This window comes from Saccostrea echinata, unplaced genomic scaffold (genome assembly GCF_033153115.1).
Source record: "Saccostrea echinata isolate AGI-Se365-2 ecotype Australia unplaced genomic scaffold, CSIRO_AGI_Sech_v1 ptg000054l, whole genome shotgun sequence".
NCBI classification, from domain to species: Eukaryota; Metazoa; Mollusca; class Bivalvia; order Ostreida; family Ostreidae; genus Saccostrea; species Saccostrea echinata.
Window position 1 is genome coordinate 17,544,630 of NW_026889803.1, and position 11,512 is coordinate 17,556,141.

Sequence of the window (11,512 nt, forward strand, 5' to 3'; positions counted from 1 at the left end):
CACAGTTCTAAAGGCAGGGAGAATATCTGTGTAATGCAAATATATATACACTTGTATTATCCAATAATTTAATAGTTAGATGTATGCATTTGAAGTGCAAAATATAACATTTTCACGTAATTTTAGTAGTTTGTATCATGCCTGTAAGTTTCAATAATGTATCAACCCTTCCCCACTCACACAAACAATAAAGCTAAAGACAGGGGAAATACACTTCAGTATTATTATAAATCCTTTGTAAAACCTATGTAATTCAAATATAAACATGACTGTATTCAAATATATACATATATTATCAAATAGTATGTCCTTTGAGCTTAGACACCCTTGCAACAGGAAGCAAAATGTCTTTATTCCGCCCGGTGCTAAGCGTAGCAATGGCCCAAAAGATTTAAGGCGATCCAAGGCACTCAAAGGGCAACTACAGAGGGAATCCAGGAGAGCACACGGAGCTTACTTGGAGGATGTTGTCAGATCCGAAACTAGAGAGATGTGTTTCCACCCCAAAAAGTGCACAGTCATTCGGATTTCCAACAAACGACAGCCTCTGCAAACATCATACACCTTGCGTGGACATCAGCTGGAAGTGGTGGAGAGTGTGAAGTATCTTGGTGTTACCATCTCCCAAGATCTATTGGGACCAACCACATCTACACCAACATGGGGAAAGCTACAAGAACCTTGGGCTTTCTGATACTCATCATTGTGTGTTATCAGTCCTTATAAGGCCACCTTAACAAAGGATCTTGAACACATACAGCATAGAGCAGCCCGGTTCTTGGAAACCTTTCCTGGGTGTATAACCTCATTATTGAGCCAACTAGATTGGGACTCTCTCCAGCATAGGAGAACATTACACCATATAGTTCTATATGCTCTATGCTACAAGATTAGGAACCACCTAGTGGACATTAATCCAGACAAATACTACACACCTGGGGACACAAAAATCAGAGGTTTCCATAGGTACAGACAGCCTTGTGTCACCAAGGAAGTTTACAAGAATTTCTCTCACGATCGGCGAGAGACTGCAATTGTCTGCCAGAGACAGTGACAGCAGCACTTACTAACTATTGAGGAGGAGTTCAGATCCGGACTAGCCAGTGTCCCCTGGAGCCAGCTGCAACCCTGAAAGACGTAATGAGCCATATAAAGTAAACAGTTTCATCTGTTTTTAAAAAAGGACGCCTCCTGTTTTTAACCGAGCCGGACTTATCATCATCACTCTATTATTAGAGGTCAAATCCTTACGGGAAGAATATTATCATATATTTACATTTCCAAAAATTTTTCCTTAAGATTCTTTGCAAATTAGAAGACTGTTCATTTTCTCAAGAACTACCATGGATGAGCATGAATATCTCCATTGTTCCGTCAGAATACCGTACTTGACGTCAAAGCTATAGTGCAAACTGTTTTGCTTTAAAAATGACAGTTGAATTGCGTAAATTGTGGAAAAAATAATGTAAATATAAGAAATGAATTTAATTTTTGAAGATTCATGAGGACATGAACTACGACGCTTCACGCCGGCATATTTCATGAAGCGCGATATATATATATATATATATATATATATATATATATATATATATATATATATATATATATATATATATATATATATAAAGCACTAAAAACCAACAACACTGTATATCCTAAGTGTCGGATCTACTAAGTAGATACAAGGTCACGGATGGAAATTTATATAAAGCACTAAAAATGACCAACGACACGAACAATAATAATTATTGTTCGTGTCGTTGGTCATTTTTAGTGTTATATATATATATATATATATATATATATATATATATATATATATATATATATATATATATATATGTATGTATGTATGTATGTATGTATGTATATATAGTGGATCACACGAATGCACATACTCATGCACTCAGTGATATATATCACACGAATGCACATACTCATGCACTCGGTGGTTGTATGCTTCTAGGGCAATGCATACAGGGAAAAATTCCATTAATCAAGTTGTGACAGATGTGTTTAAACAATGTAACCAGGAACTTTTTATGTGCTTTAGTTTAAATAAAATATATAAACATCTTCCGTAATAAAATGGCAATCAACTAAAATACGGGATTATCAAACATCGGAAAATGGTACGTCAATATTTAACTATACTATTTCCTTTATCTTTTTCTGAAACAGCGATATCTATTTACTGTAAATTATAAAAACCCTTTAAGTTTATAAGTATTAATATTTTGTCTAAAAAGGTTATACATAACGAGTAAAAGGGTTTTTTTTCTTTCCAGTCATGCTAATACTTCCTTGTCACTTAGTATAATAGTGACGGAAGAAGATGGGTGAACAAGGCGAGCGAATTCCCTATGGCGGGACAAGTATAAAGGTGACAAGTCAACCTCAATTACGAGTATAACAAAATTTTCTTCGATATTTTCTCTAACATTAAAGTATACTAAAATCTCCATAATTTGCAAAACTCTAACAAAGATTGAAACTATGTCATTGAAATAGCTTACACACTGCAAAGAGGACAAAAAGAATCGTTATCTTATATTGTTACACAATTTTTCTATATGAGTGAATTTTCGCTCCACCTTTTTTAAAGATTGCGTAAAAATATAAATGTTTTAGTTAACAAAAACATGGAGCAAAGACCCACTATACCTTAAAAAAACACTCATTTGTAGCTTTGCTCCATTTCAGGGATGGGGTAATTGATAAAAGTAATTGTAATTCAGTGTAATTATATAATTACATTTTTCAAAGTAATTGGAAGTAATTTGTAATTGACCATTTTTTCAACTACTTGTAATTGAATAAAATTAATTACAAGGAAAACAAGATGTGTTTGTGAAACACTGATGCCCCCGTATGGCAGCTTATGTCGAAGGTTAAAGTTTCTCAAATGCAAGTCAAAATCCAGGCCAAAAGATAAAAAAAATGTTGATACCCAAAGAAAGATCTTGTCTCGAGGAAAACACCTGTGAAATTTGAAAGACCTAGATACAACTGTTCAAAAGTTATGGTGAAGGTTAAAGTTTTTTAAATAAAAGTCAAACGTCAAGGTCAAGGTCAAAGTAGTTGGTATCCAAAGGAAGATCTTGTCACAAAGATTACATATGTGAAGTATGAAAGCCCTAGCACCAACCATTCAAAAGTTATGGCCAAGGTTAAAGTTTTTCAAAAGTAGGTCAAACTCCTAGGTCAAGGTCATAAAGTCAAAGTGGTTGGTATCCAAAGGAAGGTCTTGTCACAAGGATTACATATGTGAAGTATGAAAGCCCTAGCATCAACCATTCAAAAGTTATGGCCAAGGTTAAAGTTTTTCAAAAGTAGGTCAAACTCCTAGGTCAAGGTCAAAAGGTCAAAGTCGTTGGTATTCAAAGGAAGGTCTTGTCACAAGGATTACATATGTGAAGTATGAAAGCCCTAGCTCCAACCATTCAAAAGTTATGGCCAAGGTTAAAGTTTTTCAAAAGTAGGTCAAACTCCTAGGTCAAGGTCAAAAGGGTCAAAGTGGTTGATATCCAGAGGAAGGTCTTGTCACAAGGAATACACATGTGAAGTTTGAAACCCTAAGCACCAACTGTTCAAAAGTTATGGCCAAGATTAAAGTTTTTCAAAAGTAGGTCAAAGTCCAAGGTCAAGGTCAAAAGGTCAAAGTTGTTGGTATCCAAAAGAAGGCCTTGTCACAAAGAATACACATGTGAAGTTTGAAACCCTAAGCTCCAACTGTTCAGAAGTTATGGCCAAGGTTAACGTCTCATAAAATTTTGCAAAAGTGGGTCAAACTCCAAGGTCAAGGTCAAAAGGTCAAATATGATGGTACCCAAAGAAAGGTCTTGTCACAAGGAATACACATGTGAAATATGAAAGTCATAGCTCCAACCAATCAAAAGTTATGGGCAAGGTTAAAGTTGACAACAGACAGACAGACAAACAGACAAACGGACAAACAGACAAACAAACAGACAAACAGACAGACAGGACAAAAACAATATACCCCCGGGATCTTTCGATCCGGGGGCATAAAAATACCCTGTAATTTCAATTACTTTTCAATTACATTTCAATTACTTTACATAATACATATTATGTGTATTTAATAGGAAAATATTTCGAACACAGTCACATTTTATAGTTATTTTAATTTATTCAAAGAAGCCCTTCTGTTTTTCAAAAAAAAGCTTAAACTCTTTTATTTCTCAACAAATGAATTTGATATATTGGCTTGTATATGAAAATATTAGTTTGTTTTATAATTATAATGCACATAAAGAATTAATACTAGTTTAATGTTTATCAAAATTTTTGTTCGACCTCTCATTGGTATAAGCATGAAACATTTCAATTTTTTGTTGCTTGATTATCAAAAAAGAATAGAAAATAATTTTATGTGTCATTAAGACCTGCCTTGTTGCCCTTCAACTCCCAGCTGTAAATTGCCATCAAAACAACCCTCCAAAATTTTATACAATTTTATACCATGCTTTGTTTAAATTAAAGATATGACCGTTAGAGGTGATTTGTTAAATACTATTAAGAAAGCTCATTTGCAATTTAAGGTGTTTAGCTTGCCTACCTGTAGCTGAAATAATTTGAGAGTAATTTATGGTTGATTCATAAACTCTTGAAAACTCGCTTTTAATCAAATTTCATAAAGGCAGTCAATTAATTGATAAATGTACATGTCTAAGGACTAGGTCTTATATTGTTGATGAAATACACAAACATGACAGGTACCTGACATTATTTATTTTAAATAGTCCCCCTACCTTTAAATTTACATGTATTTGTTCTTCAATATTTTTGAAAGTGAAACAGAAGTAATTGAAATGTATTTAATTACATTCTTCAAAGTAATTGAGAGTAATTAATTACATTTGTAAAAATCAATGTAATTGTAATTGCATGTATTTGACAAATTTTCAATGTATTTGAAAGTATTTAATTACATTTAAAAGTAATTGACCCCAACCCTGGTCCATTTAGTCAAGGGTCATGTAACACACATGATTTAAATGCCACTTTTTATCAGGAGTTGCCTGGCATTGTTGTTAGCGTGTTAGTCTCAATAGAAAGTGATACTCAAGATTTTAACTGCTAGGATTTGAACCACAAGGTTACCACATTAGTTTTTAATAATAAAATAATTTTTGACGAAAAATTATTCTTCAGATAAGTTTTGTTTGTCATTATTTAAAAAAATATCAATAATGAGAACTCTACCCTAAATGTTCAATTCACAAATTGATTTTATATATTTGAAGCTTTAGGCATTCTGCACGCCTTGTTCGCTTATCTTCTAACAAAATGCAACACACACATTAATGTAACAATTTTAGATATAAAGTCCTACAGAAAATGACCATGTCCACAATATTTTTACAAACTTAATAATTTATAATTGATTCCTTGTGCTGAAGATTTCAACAGTCACTATTTTCAAGTTGTAAAATCTTTTTTTTTATTGGTGGTGGTGGTGTGTGTGTGTGTGTGTGGGGGGGGGGGGGGCTTAAAAATAAAATAAGGACGAACAAATCACAGAAAGAAAAAAGCTAATATACTATTAGTTATTCATGTTATTAGGGCAGTATTATTAGTACATGTTTATGTAAACGGCAGAAAAACATGCATTTGCAAGGATCTTAAAACTAACAGGATTTATTTCCTTTTTTGTAGTATTTACAGATGATGCAGATATCGATGATATCCAGTCTTTTGATATCTCCTGTATTGATGATACATGTAAAATGCAGTGGTTGCGCATGTTACAACAAAAAATGTGACAGAAATGCCGGTGTTACAAATGATACCAGAACATGCACGATTGTGAACTCTCCGATACCCACTTTAAACATAAGTGATTTCTCCTTGCCTTGCATAGAAGGTTTAGAAAATATTACATTCATTAACAACAATATGAAGGCTATTCAAGCAGGTTTCTTTTCAAATTCTACTAACCTCACGTACCTTGATTTAAGCCAGAACCCGGATATTGGAGGAACCATTCAACATACATTAAATAGCCTAAACAATACAAAACTGGAAACATTATTTCTGAACAACATTTCCATGAATGATCAAATACTTTCAGAGTATTACGCGTTCTTACCCCGGACACTTAGAACTCTGTCACTGAGAGCGAACGAGCTGACGACATTCCCGATGACCTATGTACAGAGACTACACAACCTAACTGAACTCGACCTTAGTCATAACATCCATTTTAGACACCTCGAAGTTCAAGACGTAAACTTGACTCTGCCACTGAAGAATCTGTCGTTGGCTTTTACAGGATTTTTCTGGAAGAAATTGTTTACAAATAATAGGAATTCCTGTGTTTTGCCTGAACTTGCATACCTCAACTTGTCGCATACTTTCGTAAACGTTTCAACGATAGCTGTTGCAAACAACTGTCTTCAAAATTTGCAATATCTTATTGTTAAGCACTGCATATTTGAAGATGGTTTATACAACAACAGCTTCAAATATTTGTCTAATTTAAAAAATTTAAGCTTAAGCGAAACATTTAATATATATCAAGTACCTGTTATGAGTATGCCATTGGAACATTTGGATATGAACGATCTTAAATTTACTTTCAGTGAAAATAATAATACCATGTATATGTTCAGTAATTTGATGAGACTAAAACATCTTGAAATTCGAAAACTTAACCTCGGAGCCTGGAAACACAGTAGTTTAGAGATCTTTTTAAAACCACTGAAAAACCTGACATATTTAGATGCCAGTTGCAATGGCCTGAATTTTTTGCCAACGGTTATTCAGACATTTTCAAAGTTGGAAAATTTAATCTTAACAAATAACACAATTACTGAATTGGGTAATGCCATATCTAAAAGCATGATTCTCAAAAATATACACCTCCAATATAATAGAATAGAAATTGTGGATGTTCATGGTTTGCCAAACACTGTTAAAACATTGGATCTTTCCGGAAATCCGTTTCGGTGCACGTGTGGTCTAGTTCCATACATTATTTGGGTCAAAGAACAAAAACTGTATACTAGTAAACTAGTAGAGGAATGGAGAAAAACATACTTCTGTGCTCATCCCTTAGAGAAAAGAAACAAGAGTCTAGTTCTTTTTCACCCAAAACCTACGGATTGTCAACCGTTTAACAAGTACGTAATCACTGCCATGGTTTTGTGCTGTTTAATGGTACTGATAGTTTTTGTGACCAATATTGTTGAATGTTACAAAGAAAGAAAGACTAACAAAAAGACGCATCCAAAGTTCCGATATCGTCGATTACAACGGACTGCTAGCTGATTCCGCCCTTGCTACTTAACAAAATGTTTGATTAAATGTAGAGAAAACTTAAAGCTCCATATTAAATGGATTAAAAACAAACAGATTTTCCCGGAAATAAGAAAGATATATTATTTATAGCCCTACATCAGTATGTTTCTAACAATCATATATATATATATATATATATATATATATATATATATATATATATATATATATATATATATATATATATATATTAGGGATGTCAATGAATAGTCGACTATTCGACTATCAGTCGAATGGACCGACGATCGAATAATGAAACGACATTCGAATATTATTATAATTTAAAAAATGCAATAACGAGATGGAATTCTCACTACTAAATTGAGAAAACTCCTTTCCTCAGAGACAATCGATAATTTTCCTCAACAAAAAACGATTGACTCCATGTACGTATAGAAAGCACAGTAATTATATGTGCTAGAATTATTTTTCAGTAACCGCCTGTGTTGTTTTTGTAATAAATTACCCACCCCATGCATATACTGGGCTTTGTTTGTAAATTTATTAATTGAACTTGATCTAATACCAGGTACCAATTATCTTTTGTTATCTTTCTTAATTCGATAATTTTTAAAGCAATTCGCTTACATTATAAACTGTTTAAGGACATTTTAATAGCCGGAGCAATCAATTATCTAACTGTTTAACAATTTCACGGGCACCGTGTGAGATCCCCCCTTCCCCCAATTCATTTCATAATAAACTTTAAAAATATCGCCTGGCAATTTTTTTAATGCTTACTATATATAGCTAAATAAAAACTGACTGCATGTACTGACCGATCATACATATTGGAGAATTAGGAATCTAAATTTATTTCATATGTTACTTTTTAAATTTAACTAAAAGGTTTCTGAGTTATAAATACGTCCTGTTCCAGTGAAGTTTGAAATAAAATTTTATTTTAAGAAAATATTCCGAATATTCGACTATCGTTCGAATAACGCAATCGAATAATCGACTAAGGATAATAAATATTTTTGACATCCCTAATATATATATATATATAAAGCACTAAAAATGACCAACGACACGAACAATAATAATTGTCAAATTTTCGGGACGACCTGTCCCTTCCTCAGGACAAAGAAAAAAGTTAAGAAGTCATAAAAACAAAGGAAAAACAACTAGCACTACTACTAAACTACCAAACACTAAATATTTACAATGTTACATGTTTAATTTGGAGTTTATAAACAGTTGTGAACAAAGAAATCCAGAGCGCTATGAATTGCGTCCGGTCTATCGGGTGTACACTGGTGAAGTGTGATTTACATAATTGAACGAATTAATTATCGCTAATTAATTACGACCAACAGTAAATCGTACATTGTCTTATTCTCTCAAAATAGCGTAACTCTACATGATAAAAAGAAATTAAAGAAAGATAATATGGAAGGGCAATTTTGAAATATGAATTTGGAAATATTATAAATTTGGAAATCGGAAAAAAGAAATAAACAAAAATGTAACCTGTAAATATTTGGGTAGGTTGTTCCAGGATTGCTAAAACGAATTAACGGTAAAGTTTACACTATATAGAGAGAATGAACTTGTTTGTTACAATCCGGGATTGGGTCTAGTTCACGTTCATCCTGGTGAAGTCATTAAGTTTGTTAATACCATTAGGGCGGAATGACTTCAGCCTGTGCATCCAGAACTTTTCCTTGCCTTTTCTCTGCGCGTCTGTCCATCTTGGATTATGGTTAATAACCACTACTGTCATGTCCTCCCATTTGTGACCTTCAAGGTTGAAATGTTCCCCAACGGGTTCATTGAGTTTTTTGGTCCTAATGGTAGAACGGTGATTATTGACTCTCCTGCGGAGATCTCCTGTTTCACCAACATACTGTTTGGAGCAAACTTTGCAACTGATGAGATAAATGCAGTTGTCTGTTTGACAGGACAAATTCCCTAGTATTTTGTAGCTGCGGCCTGTAACGGGGCTGTTAAAACTGTCTGTGTCAGAGCTGTACTTACAGAGAAGACATCTTCTGTCAGAGCAAGTATTAAAGCCCCCGTTAGGTAATGGATTGTCCAATCTGGTTCCTACTACCATGTCCTTTAGGTTCCTGTATGCAGCCAATGGGGGCTCCTTAAAGACCTCTGCCATTCGTTTATTTGAGTGGAGAATTGGCAGATTCTTTTGAAGGATACCGCTGAGATTCTTAAGGACGGGATGGTATGTGGTTACCAGAGGGACCCTGCCGCTATTGTCTTTTTCCTTGTAGCGTAATAGGTTTTGCCTGTCATGTCCCGCCATCTCATCAATAGCAGTTTGTACGGTGCGGGCATTGTAGCCTCTCTTGCATAAGTGGGACTTAAGGAGACCGCTTTGTTCTTGATATAAGGCAGGGGATGAACAGATGCGCCGAATTCTGGTGGCTAGACCCTTAGGCACACCCTTAAATGTGTGTGGGGGATGACAGCTAGTTGGCATAAGATACAGATGGGAATCTGTGGGTTCGTGTGGAGACTGAACTCGATTTCACCATCAGTCAGGGTAGATGTAGTATCTAGGAATATGTTTTTCGAATTAGATACGTCTACTGTAAATTTGATAGACTGATGAAAGGTGTTGGCAAACGAAATGAATGCCTCGAGGCTCTCGCAACATTCCACCCACTTCATCTCTATATCGTCAATGAAACGCAACCAGCTAAGGGGCCTAAATGGTGCTTGAAGTAGCAAGTTGCGTTCCAGTCTGCCCATGAAAGTATTGGAATAAGATGGTGCCATTTTCGTACCCATAGCAGTGCCATTAACCTGCAGGTAATGTTCTCCATTAAACATGAAGTTGTTTTACTTGAGAACATGTTCAAGGAGCTTGGCAAGGGACTCGGTAGAAGGAATTTGTATGGATCTACTATCCCAGACTTCTCTACAGGCTTCGATACCCTCATCGTGCGGAATATTGGTGTACAAAGATGTGACGTCCATAGTCACGAGAAGGGTATGATCTGGAAGGCCAGTAGAGGGCGTCTTGTTAATGTAGTCCGTGGTGTCCTTGAGATAGGATGGCAAATTCTCTACGTGTGGACGGAGATGTAAATCGATGTATTCAGAAATTTTCTCCGTGGAGTGTCCAATAGCGCTAACTATAGGGCGACCTGGCATACCTTCTTTGTGTATCTTAGGAAGCAGATAAAATTGTCCTGGTCTACAGTCAATAGGGTTGAGTGTCTCATAGACGTTGATACCAATCTCGTTTTTCTCAAACATTTCGTCAAGAGTTTTGGTGATGGCGGTGGAGAATTCTTTAGTAGGGTCAGAGTCCAGTTTCTTATAGAAACGTTCGTCTGAGAGTTGTCTATGGCCTCCGCCATGTACGTCTCTTTATCAAGTACTACTACTGTAGAGCCTTTGTCTGCTTTCTTGATTACAATGTCATCCCGATTCTTTAATGATTGTAAGGCGGATCTCTCTTCCTTACTCAAATTGTCGGGAGCCTTGTCTGGCATTGAAAGGAGTTTCTCTATGTCTGACTCAATGGCGTCAATATACGACTCAAGGGCTCCGCATTTGCCCGGTGCAGGTTCCCAGTCACTTTTTGGCCGATAGAGTTTGTGTTCCTCTAGGTCGTGCAATTGTGGCTTAGAAGAGTCATATGAGTCAACTTCGGAGTTTTTTCTAGAAAAGTGCTCCTTCAACCGAAGTCTCCGAAAGAAAGCTCGGGTGTCCACTCTGACTTGTTTTTCGTCGACCTCATGTGGCGTGGGACAGAAATTCAGCCCCTTGGAAAGAAGTGAGGTCTCCGATTCGGGGGCTTTAAAACTTGCTCTGACAGAAGATGTCTTCTCTGTAAGTACAGCTCTGACACAGACAGTTTTAACAGCCCCGTTACAGGCCGCAGCTACAAAATACTAGGGAATTTGTCCTGTCAAACAGACAACTGCATTTATCTCATCAGTTGCAAAGTTTGCTCCAAACAGTATGTTGGTGAAACAGGAGATCTCCGCAGGAGAGTCAATAATCACCGTTCTACCATTAGGACCAAAAAACTCAATGAACCCGTTGGGGAACATTTCAACCTTGAAGGTCACAAGTGGGAGGACATGACAGTAGTGGTTATTGACCATAATCCAAGATGGACAGGCAAGGAAAAGTTCTGGATGCACAGGCTGAAGTCATTCCGCCCTAATGGTATTAACAAACTTAATGACTTCACCAGGATGAACGTGAA

General features: G+C 35.6%; 1 protein-coding gene across 1 annotated transcript; it reads left to right on the top strand.

The window, feature by feature from the left end:
- Positions 1–1,961: 1,961 nt before the first annotated feature.
- LOC133205876 (toll-like receptor 4) lies at positions 1,962–7,384 on the top strand. Its single transcript, XM_061341763.1, has 3 exons — positions 1,962–2,135; positions 2,292–2,386; positions 5,686–7,384. Exons 2-3 carry the CDS (start codon positions 2,339–2,341, stop codon positions 7,297–7,299), a joined length of 1,662 nt encoding a protein of 553 aa, XP_061197747.1. The 5' UTR covers positions 1,962–2,135; positions 2,292–2,338; the 3' UTR covers positions 7,300–7,384.
- Positions 7,385–11,512: the final 4,128 nt, after the last annotated feature.